The sequence below is a fragment of the Phocoena phocoena genome, chromosome 1 (genome assembly GCF_963924675.1).
Source record: "Phocoena phocoena chromosome 1, mPhoPho1.1, whole genome shotgun sequence".
NCBI classification, from domain to species: domain Eukaryota; kingdom Metazoa; phylum Chordata; class Mammalia; order Artiodactyla; family Phocoenidae; genus Phocoena; species Phocoena phocoena.
This window is the reverse complement of record NC_089219.1, coordinates 119,151,335-119,175,398: the sequence shown is the minus strand read 5'-3', so window position 1 is coordinate 119,175,398 and position 24,064 is coordinate 119,151,335. Positions and strand designations below refer to the sequence as shown.

At 39.2% G+C, this 24,064-nt stretch overlaps 1 protein-coding gene across 1 annotated transcript in view; it reads left to right on the top strand.

Annotated features, from left to right (window-relative positions):
* Nucleotides 1-23,730, top strand: part of RGS5 (regulator of G protein signaling 5) — a 48,172-nt gene extending 24,442 nt beyond the window's left edge. Inside the window, exons 2-5 of the mRNA XM_065883469.1 lie at nucleotides 4,306-4,416; nucleotides 10,914-10,975; nucleotides 18,975-19,141; nucleotides 23,313-23,730. Of these exons, the coding sequence (XP_065739541.1) occupies nucleotides 4,306-4,416; nucleotides 10,914-10,975; nucleotides 18,975-19,141; nucleotides 23,313-23,474 (502 nt within the window). The 3' untranslated portion in view covers nucleotides 23,475-23,730. The remainder of the gene's footprint in view (nucleotides 1-4,305; nucleotides 4,417-10,913; nucleotides 10,976-18,974; nucleotides 19,142-23,312) is intronic.
* The last annotated feature ends 334 nt before the right edge of the window (nucleotides 23,731-24,064 follow it).

Sequence of the window (24,064 nt, the reverse complement as noted above, 5' to 3'; positions counted from 1 at the left end):
GCCTTTTGAAAGCATACCCACACAGGGCACAGATTTAAAATTGCACAACCCTACAATTATTCAAACTCTTTTCAGTTTGAAATCACTAATGTAAGCCATCTAGTGAAAGGATTATCTTCCTCTGAACCCTTAATTAAAATTTCACCCAGGCATTTCCAATGATTTTATTTCAAAACAAGTTTTTCTTTGTAAAACCAAAGGATAACAGGGTTGGGGGTGTGATGAGAAGAGATACGAATCATTTCTTGTTAACAGGCATTAATGTAATATAGCCAGGAAAACTGCCTGGTGGGTGGTCAAACAGAGCCAAGGACTGAGTCGAAATCATAAACACATTAAAAAGTTTTCTTCTCTGGATGGGTTTGTTTTTGACATTAAATGGATGCCAGATACATTCAAGCTTATTTTTAAAGGAGAAAATAAAATGGAAGCTTTGAGCTTTTGTTTTGCTTGATTTTCCATTTGTCGTTTTTTTTTTTTCATTCCCATATTTGGATATGTCCGTATGGTGGGGAGGAAAGGGAGAGGGGGGAATGAAATATTCCAGGAACTCTTAAGGAGAAAAACAAACGTAGTAACACAGTTTATTCCTACAGAAAGAATTAAATGTTTCAAGTAGTTTCAATCTCAGCACTGGTCAACTTTTCAGCTTTTAAACATTCACTGTTTTATAAGAGAGACAATAATGTTATTCACTCCCTATATGCTGTCAAACTCCTAATTCAACCGAATGGTCTTCCCGACATGTGCGTTAACATTTTAACGTCCTATGTTTGAGCCTATACTAAACCATAGAGGGAAGTATTTTCTGAAGCACTGCATTTCCTTTCTCCCTTACATCCCCAGGGCAAGTATGAGGAAAAGAGTAATCTGGTGTTCTGGCATGTTTCTCTACTTTGAGGAAGTGAAATCTGATTTTCTATGGGCAGTGTTATAAATGGTTGATTTCTAGATTATCCCACAAAAAGACAATTTAAATAGTGATATAGATAAAATTATACGAGGATTCTGGTTCATTCTGGTTTTAAAAGTCTTTTGTGGGATGTCTTGGAGAATTTAACCACCATGTATAGACAGTGTTTTCATGGGAAAATGCATCCTGAAAGAATTAGCAAAAGAAAAATTTGAAATAGATTTGTAAGACAGGATGCCACTTCTTCATGTAGAGACAGTCTTTGAAGGCACCTTTCAATAGTTTTACCTTTTTTTGGTTTTCATACCAAATTTGCTGAAGGCTGCATACTATACAGAGGTCCTCCATCATCCACCCTTCCATCAGGAAGGGGAGGCAGAGTAAGCAGTCTTCATCTAACATGGCATTCTTCTCTCTCCAGTCACACTTTACACTCAGGCAACGCAGAACCACTTTTGCATCCCTTCAAATGATATACACATTATCCTCTTCCTACCCGGAAGTCCCAGCCTTTTCTTGTCTACCTGGCTAACTGCTATTCTACCCCTGCCTCTTCTGAGAAGCCCCACTGACTCACCCTTGTGGACACTGGGGTCCTCCCCCAGTGCTCTGCTGTTCACCTTTGTGGACACTGGATGCCCAGAGAGATGCTGCTTTCTGGGCATCTTCTTCTTTAATACCTGCCTGTGATTGCTCACAAGCTTGAGACTTCAGTAGGCTATAAGTACCCTGCAGGCAAAGACAAAACCCTGTGAGTGTTTGTCTGTTTACTGTGTACTGATGACACAGTAACATGATCAAGGAGTAAAGTAATATGAATAAATGAAATGTTAAAATGCTCAACCCCTTCATTCTAATAACCTGTTCATGTCCAACTTACTCTTTCACTAGGCAATCAAACACAAATATCTCTCCGCCTTTTACAAAAGCAAATGGCTCAAATGGAGCAAAAGAGGAAAAGAAAAAAGAAACAGAAGTTGAGATGGGGAAAAAAAATGCAAAACGAAAATCTAAAGAACCAGCCAAACTACCAAGTACAGGAGAAACATTCATTAGACACTCATTAGATAATCTTTAGCTAAATATTGGTGAGTGAACTATTGGGTCAAGTGAAACTCAAACAGTTGCTTCACGACTTCCCCTTATGGGCAGGAACTGAGGGGCATGTAGAGCAAGCAAAAGAGGTATTATGGATGGAGTTCTTCAAGTTCTGGGTGGGATCGCGTGTCTTGATGGAAAAGATGAACCTGCTGCTTCTGGCTGTAGTACTATACACTGGCCAGCAGAGGGTAGCCACATGTATTGCATGCATTTTTCCCCCCAAATACTGTTTTCTTCATCCTTCAGATAAATAAATATAAAGTTGGCAGTTCTTGTCTCCAGAGGTAGAATATGGGAGGCAGTGGGTGTATTAATTCTTAGTAACATGTGGGAAATTTCTGAATGTTTTAATTTGGTAGTCAAAGCTAGGGAACATGGCTTGAGTTTGGCTGGAAAAAAATTATTATGCAGTTAGAACTAACTTGGAAGAAGCCGTATTATATGCCAACTGCTGCTTTACGTGATTCACGTGCATTAACATATTTAATCGTCACAAAAATTGTATAAGTATGTACTGTTTTATCAGTCCCACTTTCTAGGTGAGAAAACTTAACATGAGATAGTTGAAGCAAATTGCAGAGCCTGGAATCAAAGTACATTTATTCTTATTCTCATGTTTTATATAAGCTCCCTCAGCAGAACATTCTGTTTCAGCTGTAATGTGCTCAGCGGTGCTTGATCTGCTGTAATGGGGTACCTGAGTTGTCTTAAGCTGGAGAGCGGGCCCTAGGGAGAGAACAGAGGCAGGAAGAAACGAAAAGGAAAAGACATTGTGGAGGTTACTAATTCTAAATCAGAGTTTCAAAATAACATTTACTATACTAAAGGAACCTATGATATGATTGAATATTTATGTTTTTTTAAGTTATACAGTATATGTCCTTAACTTTTTCTCCCTAATATCCATAATTGCTAACGTCACACATTTTATTTATTTAAATTGTCTCATCACTGTCTTCGTGTGAATGGATGAGGAAAGTGTGTTTACAGTAACAAAACTCTATCTGGCAACGGCATGATATCCTAATCCCGACACAGCTCTGTAAGGCTTCGGTTATGATCAGCATTGACTGGGAAATAAATGTCGGCAGATTTGTGAGGAACAAAAATCAAGATATTTTTAGTTCACTTTGGCAAATATTTTTGAATATTGACTATGCTTCCAAGCTTTGTGCTATGCACAGGGTTGAAAAGGTATTTAAGACTCAATTCCCACCTGTAAAAAGTTCTTATATCCAGCTTGGAAAACAGACACATAAATCAGTGACCATAATGCAGTGTGATAAGCCCTATCTTAAAAGTATGTATGAAGTGCCAAGGGGACAGTGAAAGGACAGCTTTTTGGGTCTCTCAGTATACAATGGCTTGTCTTATGGATTAATGCTTAAGATTTGCTTGGTGTTTTTGAATTCAGATTTGTGATAAAATGATGGGTAACTTAGGAGATTAGTTCTGAAATGGGCATGAAAACAGTTGCATTCTAGGGTGGAGAAGTGCCCAGAATTCTGACCATGTCTGTTCACTAAAATGTTGAAGATAGAAAGGAGTAATACGATTCTGTCAGTCTGTTGGTAATTAATACTCATCTATTGAAGGCTTACTGCGTGTAAGATACTACAATAGCCATTGTGGAACAATGGGCAAGGGGTTGGAAAAAAGTCAAATCTGTATAAAAGAAGAACAGTTTATAGAGAAGTCATCATCAAGAAGAATAATTTAATTTTATAGGTGCAAGTGGCTGAAAAAAACATCTAGGTTAACTCTGTCATCTTACAGATGAGGGAACGGAGGTCTGGCAATAAAACATGATTATTTTTTCAAACGTTATATGTCTAATTAACGGCAGAGCTGGGGCCAGAGCCCTCAGAAGACTGGTAGGCAATACAGTGAGTTCCACCTGTGAACTTCAAGTCAGACAGCTTGGGGTCAAGTCCATTTCCATCACATACTGGCTGAGTTACCTTAATTAAGTTATTTGAATTCTCTGTCATTAGTTTCTTCACCTGTAAAATAGGACTACTATAGTATCTGCCATATATAACATGAAAGAATACATATAAAACAATAATTAAGATTAAAATGAGATAATGTATATTAGCCAGGGACATGTTAAGAGCTTGATAAATGTTATTAGAACTCACGTGTCCCAATTTCTACATTAGTATTCTTTCTGCCACAACAGTGAAATGGGGTTTTGCTCATTTTTGTTTCTTTGACACAGAACGAAATCCCTTTTTTAGATCTTTATGCTAATATGCTGTCCATTTCCCCTCATACATCTCTTCTTTCAGGGCCAAGGAGATTAAGATCAAGTTGGGAATTCTCCTCCAGAAGCCGGAGTCTGCTGCTGACCTTGTCATTCCATACACTGAGAAGGCGGAGAAATCAGCCAAGACCCAGAAGTGAGTCATGATTATGGATTCCACTCTTTTCCTCCAGAGGATGGCTATTCTTCAAATGTATAGCGCCATCCCTCCTCTGTAGAACTCTCCCCCTTCAGTGACTCATTGAAGATCATAAGAGTACTCAGAGACTTGGTTTGTGAATAGGATTTTTTTTCACTCTCTTGTGTATGGAGCATAATATTGCTTACTGGCAGGATGCTTAAAAAATGAAGATAAGGCCACGTATTGGGACATCATTGGAGAAACAGGCCGTGTCTTATAAAATGGCACCAGCCACCTCATCACACAGAAGTGTGGTTAAAAATACCTGCTCACTTGCTGTCCTAGGGTCAGGTGAGCATTGCTGATCCAATTAATTATGATCCCTGGATGCTCACCTGCTCAGGAAATATCTTGAGGGTTACTTCCTCAGCAGGGAGATACAAGTGGTGACATCTCCCTCAAGAAGAGGCTAAGTTCAAGGCAGACTATTAAGCCTAAAGGTTTCTTCTCCAAGGTATTGTCCCTTCAAGGTCTAAAAGAGGAGCAGAGGACTGTTCCCTGGTGGAGGAATGAATACTTGACCAGATACTCCTATTTAATGCACGTCAAGCAATTTTTCCCCAGTCCATAAATTAATAGCCCTGACAGGACTTCTGCAGTCCCTAACTACGCACCAACATACTTCTATCAATTTAGGCATGGAGGGAAGCTATAATTCTGAATATTCACGATGTTATGGCAGTGAACATAGCCCACAATTTCATTGGCATTACTCTAACTTAATAACACTACTCACAGCATTCACGGTGTTTACCGTTGTTCCACTAGCTACACAGCCCGACATTGACTAGACAGATACACTCCATCTTCCTTTTAAAACAGAGACACCACTAAAATCAAGAAAGGAAAGTGGGAAGAAGAAAAGCCAAATGTATTCAAACCCCTTCACTCTACTACCTAAAAGCTTTGAAGAGATCACAGAAGTGTGGTAAAAATATAGGAATCCCTTTTAACCTCCATTTCTTTTAAAATTTAATATTTGTATAAATTGGCCAATCTTTTCTCCAAATGACCTTCAAATTAATATAGCTGGATTGGTTGGGGGATAGAGAGACAGGTTATTCCTTTAAAATTTTTTTCATCCATCTAAGTGGATGTTTCCACTCTCCTTATATTACTTCAGAGTGATCCCAAACCAGAAATGAGGCATAATTGAGTTTTCTGCGCTTAGAAAAGGGAAGTTAATTCAATGTGGAGTGGCAGGCACCAGGCACTGGGAGAGAATAAGAACCACGTTTCATAATAGCAAAAGATCAAAAAGTCTATTTTGAAATAAGCATTGTGGTGGTTATTGATCCGTTGGAATTAACTTTTAAAAAATAAATACAGTACTACATTTCCTCCTTTGATTCTCTGCCTTAATATCCCACACAGACACTTGAACTATTTGGCTTAACAAGGATTTGGAGAGAAGCAGTTTTGGAAGATAACTTGGGGCTGACACTCATTGGATTATTTTCTTCTCTTGTCTTCTAGCCCCCTTTTCCATCCAGAAGTTTGAATTGTTTTGGAAAAATCTTTCTTATCCCTAGAGAATATTTGTGCGTCTCTACTACATTTTTAACAGTGACCATTACAAATCTTTCCTATCCTCTTCCAAACTCGTAAACCCCATTTCACTCATATTTGGCAAATTTCCATGCTTTTTAACAAGCAGGAGAAGACTGTGTTCTGCAGGAACTCAGCTGATCTCGCTTCTCCTCACTTAAAAGTTTCTCTGTATTTTTTTTTACCCACATTCTTCTCAAGGAGAAGAAAATAAATCTCAGAGGAGAAAATAGACCTTCTCCGGATGGAAGGTATTTTTAACTCCTCTCATCTTTTTAAAAAAAGCAATCCCTTTTTAAAAAAGCATTTTCTCTTTTTTAAATATATTTTTATTCTTCTCGTTAGGAAAAAAATTGAACCATTTAAAAAAGTAGAAAAACGTTGCCTATATCCCTACCACCCAAGGCCAGCCTCTGTTACCATTTTAGTATTCTTAACTGTTCTTTTTCCCTCTAGACCCTCTTCCACTAGAACAAACAAGTACCATATTCCACTCTGAAAAACACCCTCCCAGCCCCTCACCCCTTCTACTCATATCTCTTCCTCTTGCTTACGCTGGAAAACTCTAGAAATGGAAAGTCACTGCTTTCAATTTCTGCTTTAACTCCTTTTGTCAGGTCTAAACCTTACTACCTAACTGAAACCATCATCACCAAGGGCTAACTCCTGACTCGTGGACAGCATTTGACTCTGCTCACCAGTTGGCCACCTTAAAACTCTCCACCTTAACTTCTAATTTTGAATTCTCCTACTGCCTTCTCTCTCTCTAAGGGCTCTCACTTTTGCCCACCCTCTATATGTGAGCATTCCCTAAGGCTCTGCTATAGGTCCTCATAATGAAAAATAAAGATGTTACAAGACCATGTAAATTTAGTTTACAGTAACTATTATCATAGCTCATAATATAATCAATTGCAAAATACTCAAGAGCTGGTATAGATATTTTTATAGTTTATTTTATATTCTAGATGTTCATTTACTCTCTGTTGATGTCACTAATTTTAACTATCTTTTGTTGTTGCTGTTGTTTTGCCACTTTATAACTCTGGAATGACCTCCACACATAAACAGTCCCTAGCCTGTGCACGGGGGAGAACCACTACAAACTGTCGTCCTGCATACACTCTGGCCTGGTAAACTGCAGAGTGAGCCTTACTGTGCAGATTAAAGATGGATGCACAATGTTTGGCCCATGGATAGACATCAAAAAGTGGCTGGTGGGAATGTGAATTGGTACAGCCACTATGGAGAACAGTATGGAGGTTCCTTAAAAAACTACAAATAGAACTACCATATGACCCAGTAATCCCACTACTGGGCATATACCCTGAGAAAACCATAAATCAAAAAGAGTCATGTACCAAAATGTTCATGGCAGCTCTATTTACAATAGCCCGGAGATGGAAACAACCTAAGTGCCCATCATCGGATGAATGGATAAAGAAGATGTGGCACATATATACAATGGAATATTACTCAGCCATAAAAAGAAAGGAAATTGAGTTATTTGTAGTGAGGTGGATAGAGCCTGTCATACAGAGTGAAGTAAGTCAGAAATTGAGTTATTTGTAGTGAGGACCTAGAGTCTGTCATACAGAGTGAAGTAAGTCAGAAAGAGAAAGACAAATACCGTATGCTAACACATATATATGGAATTTAAGAAAAAAAATGTCATGAAGAACGTAGGGGTAAGACAGGAATAAAGACACAGACCTACTAGAGAATGGACTTGAGGATATGGGGAGGGGGAAGGGTAAGCTGTGACAAAGCGAGAGAGAGGCATGGACATATATACACTACCAAACGTACGGTAGATAGCTAGTGGGAAGCAGCCGCATAGCACAGGGAGATCAGCTCGGTGCTTTGTGACCACCTGGAGGGATGGGATAGGGAGGGTGGGAAGGAGGGAGACGCAAGAGGGAAGAGATATGGGAACATATGTATATGTATAACTGATTCACTTTGTTATAAAGCAGAAACTAACACACCATTGTAAAGCAATTATACCCCAATAAAGATGTTAAAACAAAAACAAAAAAAGTGGCAGGTGTATTTATCTGCATTCCCATCCATGGTGCCCAAGTCACTGTTGGCCCTGAGGGGAGGGCTCAATAAATGTCCATGAACTTGAGACTGGACATGAGCAGACACGTTGCAGGAAGGAAGGGAGAACTGAACAGGCACTTAAGTGCCAATAAATAACTTGGATTTCACTTTCCTTGTCAAGGGCGAGAGCACGTGAAAACATTATCAGGAGTGTTTAAATGTATGCCAGGGACTGTGTAGATATTTTTAAAAAGGAAGAAAACAAAAAAGAAAACCACCAGTGCTTAGAGAGGTTAAAATAATCTCCCAAGGTGAGAGCTAGTAAATGCCAGAGTTGCTTATAGCTGTAGTCCTGGTTCATGGGGCTAAAACTTCTGTACTCTAAGTGTTGGATTATTTGTGGCTTTCGTCAACCAGACTAACTCTGAGCAAACTGAACCGTTATTAATTTACACATTAATCTGACATGCATATTGCTGGGTAGATGAATGCTGCAGGGAATGCACTGTCGGACAGGGTAGAATGGGAAAAGTTCTCCATGGCTGACAAGCTATACCTCCAGGCAGTGAGTGCATCATTGCCTTGTAGGAGATTCAAGATGTAAATGTGGTAAGAGTATAGTAAAGAGGGAGAGAACACTTCCAGCTGAGATCATTACTTCCTGGACCAAATGGCATTTACACTGGCCATTATAAAACAGTTAATCATCTCCATAAATGTTTATTTTGCCTTTCATTTGAACTGGGTTCCTCTTTCCCTCCACACCCACACACAGAAACTCCATGCCCACTCCCTGTGGGCAGCTATGACCTTGCAAACCAGGACACTTATTGGTCATTTAGATCTGCATCTATCTCATTTCAAAGAATTCAGACTTAATGGCAGATTCTGAGAATCAGGACAGGATGAACCTGTGGCACCTCCTAGGCTGGGAATCAGAATACTGGGCTTCGAGGTGTGGAGGATGTGTTCTGCTTGATTGTGTCCTTGAAACAATTTGGACTAATATTACCCCCAAGCGGGTTCTGCACGTATCCTTTTCAGGAATTTAATCTTGGCTGTGAGGCACTGCTGATTTTGACCATTAGTCTGGTTCTAACAAGACCATTTGGGACAGCTTGGATCTGGTAACATGCTTAAGTTCGGTGCACCTGCTCTTGCCATTTCTTCTTCCTGTGCCCCTCCATACTAGCCAGAGGAAACGGAAGGCAGGAAGGTGATTTCATTTTACGAGGGGTATTTACAAAATCAGAAGGCAATTCAGCCTTCCCCTTGCTCTGTTTCTTTTGTTCAATTATTTAATGTCTTCTTGTTTCTGTCAACAATAAAGACTTGGCAGGTGTCATATGTACAACATGGAACCCACTATAGTGAAGAAATTAAGATTCATAAGACTGTGCTAAAAATGTTGGTACAAAATAATATATACATAGGAAAAATTCTCAGCATGAAGTAATATAGAAGAGCCAAAAGGAGTTATTGACCTCTAGAAAATAGCTCTTTTTCTTGTTAGAAATAAAATGAGGCAGAAAAATATATGGGCATGCTTGTAATTCCTTCCTCATGTCATTTCTCCTCCCTGTGTTCCTTTACACTAGCCAGAAGAAAACGGGAGGAGAGAAAGTAGTTCACTCATTAAAAATAAATTTCCAAGGAATTAGTGTTGAGTTTTTGATCTATGATACATATGTTTCTAGCCAGGAAAATGAAGCCATTTAAGATTATTCCACCAGGTTTGTTACTCTCAGTATTGGCATGTTTTAACCTTCAAATAGTAAAAGCGTAAAACTTTATGGAAAGTCGTATGATTAAGACTCAAAATCTGCACATGCTCCACAATGAGGAATAGAGAATGGAAGGAATTAGTCACAGCATTTTAGCCAAAAAATCTACTGCCATCCTGCACTCCTTACATAGGTAAAGTGAGGCTGACTCTGAGCCTCAAGAGGAAAGCGAAAAGGAGAATCAGCAACAGTCTTATCAATCTCACTGATAACCTAAAGGATTAAAGCCCTAAGATATTATTTTTTTTAAAGCCAGAAGCAGGAATTTTCCTGGGTTGTCTGAAGAGCTGATCAACAAGTTAAGAGCTAAGGAAATTCCAATTTAGGAAAAACACCTTCATTGGCCTTAATGTTCTAATAAATGCCTTGTTAGTCTGTTTTGATTTGACAACGAAGAACTCACATTGTAACACAAGAGTGAGAGCTGGGGCTGAGCGGGGAGCCCTGGGAGAGCACAGTCAGCCGTTTTCCCCAGACAGTACCAGCCCGCCTTGACACAATTCTGCTGTGAAAGAAAAATCGGTAGTTAAAACGAAAGAGCTGCAGGGTTTCTGCATATATAAACGTTAAAATGAAAACAGCCTACGGAGGAATTATGTGTCGACTAGTACCTTCAGCGTCCTGAGCATTTGTGTACAACATTCCTTTGCACGGTGTCTAACCACTTCTCTTCTCAGAAAGAGTAAATCTTAAAAAAAAAAAAAGCCCTATAATGGGACAACTGGATTTTATTCAGTTACTTTTGGAAAAAAAGAACACAATTGGAGGCACTGTTATGGGATACACAAGAATATCAAGACGTGGCTTCATGACAAATAGACTCTGCTTCTGAAAAGGGAGAGGCTTAACCCAATTGTTCAACAAGAGATGAAAATATGCAAGATAGATGTAGGCAAGCAAACCCAGCTCATCATAGCCACTTGTTCAGAATAAAACAGCTCTAACTCCCTTGTCCTGAGAATGGGTCATCAATTGTAACATTTCAAAGAAAAGCAAATCCAAGTCATTGTTGCTGTATGTGATTAACTCCCTTCTTATGGCTGTCTCCTTTTTGTTTCTTAATACTTGATTTAGACCCTCATTGGACAAGGCCCTGCTGTGGCATGATTCCCTGGACAAGCTCTTGCAGAACAACCGTAAGTCTGAATTATCTTTATAAAGGTCAGGGGAAGGACAGAGGGAAAAAAAAGCGCTTTAGGCTGCCCATGTCCTTCTTCCCCAGTTTTGACGTTTCTTCAATTTTGGAAGAATGCCAGGGGAGTGTGGTTATCTAGCTCATGGTAGGAGAATGTGCAAATAAGGTGTCCTGAGGACTCCTGAGTGCAGGTTGTATTCCCATCTGTCCTGCTTACTTGTGTGAGCGGAGCTAGTGGCTTGATCTGTGTAGTTCTTAAAATTTTCATCAGTAAAATAGAAATACTGCCTCTTCCAGCTTGGCTTCATAATAGCTTGCTGTGGATTCGGTGTAGCAGGGTACATATCACTGTACTATGAGGAATGGATTGGGTGTATGTCCCAGTTCAAAGTGCTATTAATTGCTTTTGTAACCTGCCATGGGTTGTTAACCTCCCCTAACCACAGTTTCCTCTTCTGGCAGCAGGCCTTTTATATCTCCATTCAAGACATGAAAAAAGTGCCAGCAAGAACTCCTCTCCAAGCTAATACCAATATACCTGAGCACCGTTTGCCTTTCCCCAATACAAAATCCTTACTGATTCCCAGCCCTAAAGTATCAAGTTCAAATTTCCAACGTTTAGGATTCTCCATAATAGTGATGATATGGCTGGCTGGTCTGCAGTCAAATTGAACTGTTCTCCCCTCCATATAGGATTTCTACATGCATTCCCTTTGGCTGGAATACTTTGTATTCATATCTCTGTCTGTTGAAATTCTCCTCTCCTATAAAAGTGAATCTAAATACTAAATGCCTAGTCTTCCTTGACCGTCCGGAATGATTTATCTTCCCTCTGAGGTTCCAGTGCAATTCGTCTGCACATTTTTATGCCGCTGTTACTTGCTCCATTGTACTCTGATCATAGCCGTCTCCCTCCTATGACAGATTATAAGCTCATTGACAGCCAGCATTTAGTCTTTTTCTTCTGGATAATTTCACAACAGGAAGTGCACAGTAATAGGAAAACAAGTATTTGTTGAATCGTTCACTCTAAAAATAGGATTCAATGTAAGATCTCTAACCCATATTTTTCCATTTTCATCACAAGATAGAATATGAAACTTTATTAAATGCTTTGCAAAAATAAGAATTTAAAAAATATTTCCCACAGGACCATCAAGATTAATAGACACAGGCCACATAGCAAAGAATGTATGTTGAATTGTATACAAACGTTTTTTATTTCTTGTTTTTGGTGAGGTAATCTGCTTACCTGTGACAGAATCAATATCTTATATTTGGAGGCAGAACACCAAAGCCTCTGATTTGGAACTTTCTCAATATTATGCATTTTTAATTTTCTTTTTTATTTCTTGTGTTAAACAGAGTACCCAGTCCTGATACATATAAAGTGTTCCACGAATGCTTATTGAATAACTGGGTTAATGAATGACTTCATTATTCTTCTAGGACACAGAAGTTCCATGAAGACAACTAGGAGAAAAATATTTATGTTTATCAGTTGACTTACTTATTGTGTTACACAGTGGTTTTAGGGCCAGTAGCAACCTGACAGATGACATATTATATATTATGAATTCTAAGTACCCTGGGTACAGGTATTTTTTGCTACTGTCAACAAACCTGAGAATTAGCAGAACCATTTCCATGCTTTTAAAACCATTAAAGAGAAGGATATATATTTATGCGGCCATATAAAATCCTTTTCAGTCATACTAATCCTTAGGGCCACATGTTCACATATTTCAGGCATTCAGGAGAACTTAACTATAAGTTAGCCAGAGGCAGTTGGTGTTAACACCTTAGCATTTGTTGAGGGACTGAAGTTCTTCAGCTTGCAAATAGATGATTTTCATGATGTGAGCTTGAGGCCGGAGAGTCTCACAATAATATTTTCTGCTTCTTAGAGGGGAAATATGTATATGCATGGGTGTGTAAATATATATAAAATTCACAATGTTTTATTTAATTAGATATATTTTAAAATTATATATACTATATATGTTATATATATAGTATATGTCTGTGTATATATATGTGTGTTCTTAAGTTCCACATCATTATCCTCTTAAGTAATTAACACTTTTAAGACTTGGGTGATTTCCCCAAGCAACAAAAGGAAAAGCATTTGATAACTGTTCTAGTCAAAATTCTTTCCTTGAGAATATATCTATCCATTCAAGCTAGCATGAATGAAAAAGAGGGTTTCTGGTATGGATACAGAGATCTCACAGAAACAAAAGAGTGCCATGCTCTATGGGAGGTGATTCCATGAGCGAATAAGACAGCTTCTCCCTCCCTCTGCCTCTGTTTCTCTGTTCTGTGTCTCTGTCTCTTCCTCTCTTTCCATTTTGCCCTCTATCTCTGCTTCTATGACTCTCCCTTTTGCTGTGTCTGTCTCTTGCCACTTTGTCTCTGCTGCCCTCTGTCCAGCTATTTCTAGAAGAGGACTAGTGGAATGACAGGCATGCCCAAGTAATTCTACCCCAACACCGTCAACCTAAAGAAACAATTTTTTTTTTTTTTTTTTTTGCGGTACGCGGGCCTGTCACTGTTGTGGCCTCTCCCGTTGCAGAGCACAGGCTCCAGATGCGCAGGCCCAGCGGCCATGGCTCACGGGCCCAGCCGCTCCGCGGCATGTGGGATCCTCCCGGACCGGGGCACGAACCCGTGTCCCCTGCATCGGCAGGCCGACTCCCAACCACTGCGCCACCAGGGAATCCCTAAAGAAACAATTTTTGACCTATTTCCCCAAACACCAGCTTTCGTGCACCGTGAATAACTTTTAAGCCAAACTTTGGCAGCTCAGTTCTTATGAGATACTCTTATTTGAATCTGCAAAAACTAACGGTCTATAACCAGAACTATGATAGTTCTGACATTAGCTGTGATTGATGCAGAATAGGTAATGAAGAAAGATACATTAGAAAAATGCGTATTTAAAACTTCACAATCCCCTCTTCCATGTTTGATTTGATAAATTAAATCATTTAACCTCAAGGAATGGCATATTTGCTGATTTATGAGGAACATTTGGCATTCTCTTGTGCTAATGTAAGGTATTGATTCAGTTCCCCAAGCATTTCTTAAATCCACATTTTTCTTAAATTTTCTTGAGTGGAAATGAAATCAATTGGTACCAAACCTCTTAAAAAAAGGACAGTTAAGCTGCTACTCAATCTCTTCCCTTCCACAAGATTCCTCTCTTCCTTTCCTCAGTTTTTAAAAATCTTTTTTTTATTGAAATATAGTTGCTTTACAATACTGCATTGTGTACAGAATGATTCATTTTGTACAGATTATATTCTGTTATAGGCTATTACAAGATAATCACCTATTAAACCTATTAAAACCTAATAGGCATTACCTAATGAACCTATGAAAAATAGTTTTTAATAGCCCAGTGTATTCGACTCTGTTCTGAAAGAACAGCAGTTGTTCTTACGTTCTTGTCTTCAGTTTTATATATGGCACCATCTGTTTGCTTTTTGAAGGTCCATGGGGCACATAACTGGTGTATTGCTTTTTAAACACAAAAACAGATTGCACGTGGGAGTTTAAATAAGACAGTGACATTAAACTCTTCCACACGACTGTCTTTAGGAGCAGACGAAGAATGAAATACAGTCCAGTAGTAGCAAAGTTTTTATGTGAATCTTTTTGCCCCAGGAGTTCCAAAATGTCAGAACATTTCCTTGAGACACGCTTGAGATTTGGACTCTTGCATGGGGAATGGAATAGCCTGGCTCCTGGCTCCTCTTTTTGTTTCCGTCTTTGCATTCTCCTTCTGCTTCTCTTCTTTTGTTTCCAATTTTCTCCCTTCTCTTTTCTGGCTCATATTTATCATCATCTTACTCACTGGTAACCACAATTCCCTTTAAAGCAACAATTATAACAATAAAAGCAATAGCTTGCATTTATTATTCACCATGTGCCAGGCACTGCCCTATGCACTTTGCATTTATTAGTTTATCTAACGATTTCAATAATTTTAGGACTTACGTACAAAAACAATCCGTATTTTTTTCAAAAAAGGGAACTGAGACATAGAGAGCTTAGGTAACTTGCTATTTGCTACAGCAATAGCAAAATCAGTCATTTTATTTTTCCTTAATGTTTGTATTTTTCAGTTTTGACGCTTGAGAGGAAACTTTTGTCTCAATGGGTCTTATTTTATTCAGCGTGAACCTCTATTAAATGTTAGGCCCACAGATTTAGACTAGGAGGTGGGATGCTTTCAAAAGAAGGGCAAAGATAAATGAAACTCAAACCTTGAACTCAAATCGTCAACAGCCTCCTGGGAAAGATAGCCATAGAAGCAAATATTCCCAACCAAAACCGAGAAAGTGATCTCTCCTCTTATGATGCTAAAAATCCTCAACAGCAAGTTGGAGGTACTGGGTAAAGACTACCTTGTATATGAGGCAACATTTGAGTTGGGTTTTGAATGGTGATAAAGATTACTTTTAAATTGGGCATGAATAATAATGATGAAAGTCAGCATTTATTGAGCTATCATTATGTTCAACATCATGTAAGAGCTTTCCATGAATTATTTAACCCTTATAACCACCCTGTCAGGTAGTTTCCATTAGTACCCCACTTACCAGATGTGGCAACTGAGGCTTGGAGAGGTTAGATTACTTGCCCAAGTTACTGTAGTAGTGTGGTTTGCGAGCATCAACCTCCAGGCACTCTTAGGTCTAGAGTCCATGCTTTGAAAGTAAACTATGAAATGGTATTTATCAACTATCAGTAACGTTTCACTATTTTTCCTCTAGGAGAAGAGATTTGTGCTAATCTACTTTTCAGCAATTTTTTCCTTTATAACAGTTGGACTTGGATTTGTCTTATACTCTTTTTATTTTTAAAGTGGTTTTATAGGTGGTTTCATTTTGTTCTTTGGCAGGGTTGTTATTTTATTTTACAGGCACGTCAAAAGTGACATCACTCATTAGGGCCAGCTCTGGGATTATAATGTGGGTCACAACCCAGAGTGTTGCCACCAGACCAGAAGATCAGGTGGGCTTCATCTACTTCTTAGGAAAAGGATGCCCGAAGATGTGTGTGGAATGGTATTTTGAGGCTCTGTGTGGGCTCAGCAAGGAATAATGTAGGGATTTTTCAGGGCTGTGTACTGAGGACTCTACTGGGGTGTGGAGTGGGCAGGGGAATAATGTGAGGCAAAGAAGACATGTGTGTTCCTCGCAGAATAGAGACTTTGGCCTAGAGTAGATTTGACTCTGACCCAAGAGGACTTCCTCAGGGGTAATGGGAATTCCTCAGGGTCTCTGAGGAATGGACCAGTAGAAAACCAGAGGTTAAGGAGGAGAAATCATCTGGGGAGTGGCGTTAGAGGGTCCTAGGAGGGGACCCTCTAGAGAATCCTCAAAATCCAGATGAGAGAAAGAATAGCTTTAATCATCTCCCAGACCAATAAATAAATAATAAATCCACTTTACGAGTCTTGATCGAGAGTGCGTACATTGACAAAAAGCCTTGAGATAACATCATGGGATTCAAGAGAATGATGAAACCAGTACCCAGGAAATGGACTCAATACACTGGAAAGTTATTTTCCAAGTGCATTTTCTGTATCGGACGACTTGGTAAATGTATGGTAAATGTTAACATTGCTGTGGAATCCTGGAATGTATCCTCAGGTCATAAATAACAATGTTTCTGAGGACTAGAATTTTATCTCTACCTTTTTCAAAGATGTGGAGAGGGTGATTCAGAGTGCCTGAATCACCATGTTGTGGGGACATGGGACTAATGAGAATAAATTGGCCCAGACTTATTCTGTGAAGTTATTGCTTTGTCTACAATCTTAGACCTGATTGTGTGGGCGCTCATAAGACTTCATTCCTATCGTCATTTCCCGGTAGCTAGAAAGTGCCTGGGAATTTTCTCATTTCAACAAAGATTACCTGACACCTTTTGTTTAAGAAACAATGAAAACTTTAAGAATGATAGAGAGAGAATTCGGGGGTTATTTCTTCTTTCAGCATGTACCATTGACTCCAGTGCCACTAAATGATAACAAATAGTGCCGGAAATATGGTGGGAAATATGGGCAGAGAGAGAGGGAAAATACATCTGATGTTAACGAGGTAAACATTATCAAGTGGTTTCAAAGTAATTCTTCTAGCTGGGTTTCTAGAGAAAATTGTTTATCATACCTACCATCACTTCCCAATATATTTTTAGGTGTTGATCAATAAAAAATGGTTTTAGGTTAAGTACAGGGAGAGGGGATTAAAATGCAAAGTGTCTTGTTTGGATTCAGAATCACTGGTGACCCTAATCCAATTAATTATAACTTAGTCATTCTGTTTCTTTAGAACTGAACACAGTTTCAGGGAACTGTGAGGGGTATGAAGACAATAAAAATGCACAGAAGGAAAATTGAAAAAAGACAACCATATATTTCAGGCTTAATCATCACATTTTGTGCATATTGTATGAAATCGATGTATTAAGCAATGACTAATGAATGATAATTTAGAGTCCATAAAAAGGAGTAGGGAGAAATACTCAAGGGGAAGGGAAATAGATAGAAATTAGGTCAAAGGAAATGAATTCAGTACATGAATATGTCTGCAAGTAAAACTAATGAATTGAAGAAGTGTCTCCTGATGGGGAACAAGTTGGAAAGGTGGACCCTGATGTACTGATTATAGTCAGTCCAACCTTCTGCCCTGAGAGGCATGTCTGTAATTGTGATACAGTCTGTGGAAAACTAGAATTTTCTCTCCTTCCTTTAGAAATCTACTTTCCCTACATAGTAAATGGACATGGATTCTCTCTCAGTACATATGCATTTGTTAGAATTTGGGTTTAAAAAAAAGCATATATATGTATATATATATATATATATATATATATATACATATATAAAGAGAGAGAGAGAGAGACAGCTTTAAAAGGAAGAAAATATTGAAGATAAAGAGTGATTTTTCCTTTGTTCCTCTCCAGTGCCTTCCTAAATCCTGACCTTGCCTTCTACTTATCTACCACTTTGGAGGTTAGAGCTGGAGGGATAGGAAAGAAAAAGAAAACAAAAGGATCAGGCCCAAGAATCTCTAATAGATAGATAGATAGATAGATAGATAGATAGATAGATAGATATTCATATATAGATGTACATATATTTAAATTATAAGCTGAAATATATTCTACAGGAACAACAGTGCACTGAAAACAGAATCACAGTAGTTATAATTATACTGAATTTAATATGTTTATAGACTGATGTATAATTGACGGACATAGTAACTACTCTGCAAGTGGTGACTTCATTGGGCCCCTTCCCACTCCTCCTTCAGGTCTCAAATGAAATGTCACTTTCTCATGGAGGCTTTCCCTAAACCTAAAACGAGGTTAGGACCCCTTCTGTTACTATCTTTCGTATGGTTTTCTTTTGCTGTGTACATTTATTTGTGTGTGTTTCTTCATTTTCTTTTCTACCTCCCCCAGGATCTATAAACATCATTAGGGCCGGAACCATGTCTATCTTACTTACCATAATTCCCAGAACATGATATTTGCTCAAAAATCATCTGTAGAAAAACAGAAAGACTGCAAGTAGTCCATACACGAGAATCAACATTAATGTTACTTACACTACCAAATCAAGTTTTAAATGTATTTTTTTCCTTTTGGTAAGTGATAAGTATCCAGAATGGCATTAGTGTTCACAGTGTCCCTGGATGTTGTATACAGGTAAACCTTCATCACCTAAGTATAGACTGTCTGCATCTGAATCCCAGCTCTGCCACTTACCAGCTGGTTAACTAAGGGCAAGTTACTTGATCTCTCTGACTTCACTTGTAAAATAGATTCGTAATGAGGAGCAAATGAGTTAACTTTTGTAAGGTTATGGCATAAATGACAGGAATATATAGTAAATAAACCTAGGCTACAACGTGAGATATAGTGTTAGATAGATAGATAGATAGGGTGAATACATTTCCTCAAATAACCTTTTTCCTTGCTAGACGGACTTGCCAGTTTCAAAAGTTTCCTGAGGTCTGAATTTAGTGAGGAAAACCTTGAGTTCTGGATGGCCTGTGAGGATTACAAGAAGATCAAGTCCCCTGTCAAGATGGCTGAGAAGGCAAAGAAAATTTATGAAGAATTCATCCAAGCGGAGGCTCCTAAAGAGGTTGGTCCTGATGGGAAGGTGGGTGAGTGTGGTCAGCTCAACAACTTCCCAGGAAGGATTCCCGACTGCGGTACACTTTCCAGCCACAGGCTATTCCTATTTGAGAGTGGGCCACCTTTCGTAAGCGCCTACTGAGTGGAAAGGCAGAGCAATGCCGTCGAGCAGGTATGAACTTGAACTCTGTTTAGGTCACTTTCTAAGCAATCATGGGTCTCTTTTCAGTAGTATGTAATCGCAAGTCAGAATGATACCAGTTGTATGATCTTAGATAAATTATTGAGTCTGTCTGAACTTGGTTTCTTTCTTTGGGAAAAATGAGGGTAATGAAGACTATTTCTGCAGGATTGTTGTGAGGATGAAATTAAAGAGCGGACGTGAAAATGTATATCTCAGCATTTGAACTGATGAATGCTTACTGAATGTTTCTACCACTTAATTTCTTCTCTCTTCCTCTTCCCCTTCTCCTCCCTTCCCTTTCTTTTTTTATGAAAACTCTCTCTTTTCTCTTCTATTCTCTCCCATCCCGTTGTTTCCCCCAGGCCTTTTCCATTTACACTCTAGTCAGGGGAAACAGGGTTTCTACTTACAAAAATCAAATGATTACAAGATAATAGTGAGAGATGTCAGAAGACAATGTACCATTAACTGACTGCTAAAGACAAGATGTGTGTTGATTTCAAAGAGGATTTGGGGTAGTTTATCTGCCCTTTGCTGTTTATGAAACTGAATTGAAAAGGCTTTCTGTGGAATTCAGGATGGCCTCAGCAAGACCTGTTCATCGTGTTTTGGTCAGGTCACTAATTTCACATTGCACCCCATAATCCAATCTGGGCATCAAGCATTTCATCAAGATTTTGGGTCAATCACAGGGGTGATCTGAGCAAACCCTCTAGGTAGGCAGTAATTAACTTCAGATTATTTGAGAGGGGAAAACCCCAATACCCTTTTTCTCTCTCAGGTGCTCTAGACTCTTGAGGTCCCACCATTTGGTATTTATTCCTTTGGTAATGCATTATTCATCACTGATCCTTTTTGAAAGATAAATATGTTTGAATGGATGGACAAATTATATACCTAATACCAAGAGATGAGCTCCCTCCATGACACAGGACGTGGAGGTCAGGAGCATGAGAGTATAGAGCACCATGGGTCAAGGTGGAGAAACTGAGAGTCCTAAGATGGAACTGGACTTAGCCTTGCTGTGGAATCTTATCCAGATCTCCTGCTCTACTCCTCAGGCTCCCACCCTATGCATATATGTTAACTTCCCCTACTTCTGATGCCTTTTGTGCTGGGACATTATTCTTCTACCCACGTGGAATCTCTATTTGTGATGTTACCAAGGAGATTGGTATTAAATTTGACACCCATTTCCTGACTTCAACTGATCTTCCATTTCCAGCCTATCTTCCTACCAACATCATTCCTATTTACAGAAGTCTAGGATTTGTTGCAATGTCTGCACATCGTGGAGACCCATCTGGACTATTGCTTTGAGCTCCAGGAAAACTTTGTTCTCGAGGTTCCTTACTAGAACATTGGTGTTTATCATGAAAATATGAGACATTAAAAATGAAGTTTCAAGGGCTTCCCTGGTGGCGCAGTGGTTGAGAGTCCGCCTGCTGAGGCAGGGGTCACGGGTTCGTGCCCCGGTCCAGGAAGATCCCACATGTCGCGGAGGGGCTGGGCCCGTGAGCCATGGCCGCTGAGCCTGCGCGTCCGGAGCCTGCACTCCGCAACGGGAGAGGTCACAACAGTGAGAGGCCTGCGTACTGCAAAAAAAAAAAAAAAAAATGAAGTTTCAAAATAAACAAAACCCTGGCTGAGTTACTAGAACACACAAATGGTGACCCTCATTATGAGGGCCTGTGAGCTCAAAATAAAATAGCCTTGGCCTCCAGTCTCTGAGCTGGGCATCAGAGAGAATGTGAATCTCACTCCTGACACATAATAAACATTCAGTGAATATTTGTGAGATGAATGGGTGCAGATGTCCCAACCCAGACCTTTCTCAATGTGTACCTTTGGGCAAGTTTCTCACTAAAGCTCTCTAATTCTCAGTTACCTTAACCGCAATCATCTCACATATATGTATGTGTACCTAGAGGATGTTTAATAAATTGTAGCTGTTATTTTTAAAATTCTCCAACTCTTGTATTTTGACCCCCAAATTTACTATTTCATTTTGGTGACCAGCAGATTGACCTATAAAACAAATTGACCCAGGCAAATAGTAATCTAAATTTTCTTTCTCTGAATGTTCACCTCAGTTCTTTAAGATAAGGAACTGAAGGAGAGATACAGTTGTAAAAAAATTGGAACTAAGATTAAAAAAAGAGAAGTGACCCTGCATAGTTCAATAAGTAGAAAACTCGTATACTGCAGATTGTCAACTGTCCATATTTTAAATTAATGAAAAATATTTTCTTGGCTCTCTAGTAAACGGATGAGTATATATCAAAATGATTCATTAGAGGAGCCCATGCACATAAAACTTATAAGATAAATAGCTGTTTTTGCTGGTGTATACAATGTGTTAGAAAGTTTTAAATACATCACTTCTTTAAAAAATAGGATTAAGGGATAATTCTATAATTTTTAGAAATGCAACTATTTGAGTAAGGCTGCCCACCTAGCTCAGCATATATTTAAAAGAAGGAAGAAACATTGCTTTCGCGTGGCGAGAAGAATAACAGACTGAGAATAGAGAAATATACATGATAGCCTCACTTCTGTCCCTCACTAGCTGTTTGTGGGCCTGTAACGACCTCTCTGGGTCTCGGAGTCTTCACCCGTGAAGACAGGAGTCAGACTACCTCACCTCCGAGGCTGTTTCCAGTGCCTCCTGTATAGTCTTCTGCCATTCCTGCATAAAGCACACAGGCCCCTTTCGTCTGTGGAAAACATGTCATAGCCTCAACTCACTTCATCCTGGACCTCCAGTCACAGTCACTCCTGTGTGTTCTGACCTGGTACTCCCCAATCATGTCTTTGTCCCTGACTCTGACCTAAAGCTGCTTCATAATTCTCTGAGCCCAAATAGCTTTTCTCAGTATCAAGAACTTCTAGCAGCCCAGGAGAGACCTAAAACATTTTCTCATGTTCCAATTCAAAATTATTGGTTGATTTGTTTCTCTTTTACATGCAGACTCCTTAAGAGTCATTGAAATATACAACGTGATTTCTCTCAAATCATACTCAGACAAGCCCAGGCACGTTGTACACTGTACAACTCCAGGGGCCATTTACGCAGACCCTAACGTGAATGGTGTCCCTGGGAATGGCTCGATGTAGTAGCCCTGCATTCAGGACAAATACGTCATAATGCCTTCCAACACTGCAGTCTACTGGGTAAAAGCAACATTGCTGGGCTTTTGAGTTTTCTCCCTACCACTTATGATCTTGGGCAAGTCACTTAACATTTCTGTCCCTCGGGTGTCAAATGTAGGTGTCAGTATTGCCTTCTAGAGTTGTAAGATTCAACGAATTCATAGCACAGTGCCTGTAAAAGTTAAGCTCTCCTCACTCATTAAGTATTAGCTGCTATTGTTATTATTGTTGCGTTAGAACCATTGTTTCCCACTCAGTTTCAGGAAAAGACCAAATTTCTTTGTTCTTCGAGAACCACACAAAAGGTCTTGGATTCCTGGTCAGAAGTTCTTTCTCTCTCTTCATTCTCCCCACTAGGTGTGAAACCAAATGCTGTGGTAGGAGGATTGTGGGATTAGGCATCAGGATACTTGGATTCAAATTCAGAGTCTCTGCATTCAAATACATTTATTAGTTCTGTGATCTTGAAGAAGTCTCTACCTATATCTATCTATCTATCTATCTATCTATCTATCTATCTATCTATCTATCTTTCCCCTACAAAAGGAAAGACTCATTCTTAGGGTTATTGTGAGGATTATATGAGGTCTGCATGTGTTGGCTGCTTGTTTCTAACAGTGGGTGTCTAACACTGGTTGATCTTAATCTGAGTCATGCATTTGTTGAAGCATTTGTTGAAGTTGCCTTACCCCACTGCATATAAAATAGAAATGATATTTCTCACTTGCTATGACTCTCTTCCCCTCGTGTGTTATACTGGTGAGAAATTCCACTTCTCTCCCAACCCCTCCTCAAATCCCACAACCTGTCTGCCTCAGTGACCCTGTTTCCTGTCTCATAGGTGAATATTGATCATTTCACGAAGGACATCACAGTGAAGAACCTGGAGGAACCTTCCCCAAGCAGCTTTGATGTGGCCCAGAAAAGAATCCATGCCCTGATGGAAAAGGATTCACTGCCTCGCTTTGTGCGCTCTGGGTTTTATCAGGAGTTCATCAAGTAGCAATGTAGTTGGTCTGTGAGAATCATCCTGACAGTTATTTCCTCCACAATAACCCTGCACTTTCCAGCAACCCACATATTTTCCTATAGCAGCTTTTGCTCAAAGACTCTCAAACGGAAAACGCCAGAGAGTGTTGCTTCCTCCTTTGCCCACATTGTTTTGGATGTTTATCTATTGCCCAAATGCCTTCCTTTTCCAATTTCCTCTTCCTGCCCCCAATCTTAATTAAGCTCTACTCTTGTATGTTGTTGTGAAACTCAATCAGAATGACAGAAAAAAAATCTATCAAAGGAAATATAAGATAAGAATATGATATCATTGAATGTAGGTCCATTTGGTTTAGGTAATGGATCTCCCCCTAAATTGGTATGAAGAAGAATGTGGATGTGGAAAGACCAGTTTCAACTGAAACTAATGGATCTCATTTTTAAAAAAATTCTGATCCATGAGGGGGTCACCCCTCTCATTATTTCTGAACTTGGTTAGTAAAAGTTGCTAAGAATTTTATGAGGCAGAGCCACTATTGGATTTTTTAAGCAAATACGTTGTTAAAAAATATTGATCTTCTGAGAGCATCTTTGTGTTAGATA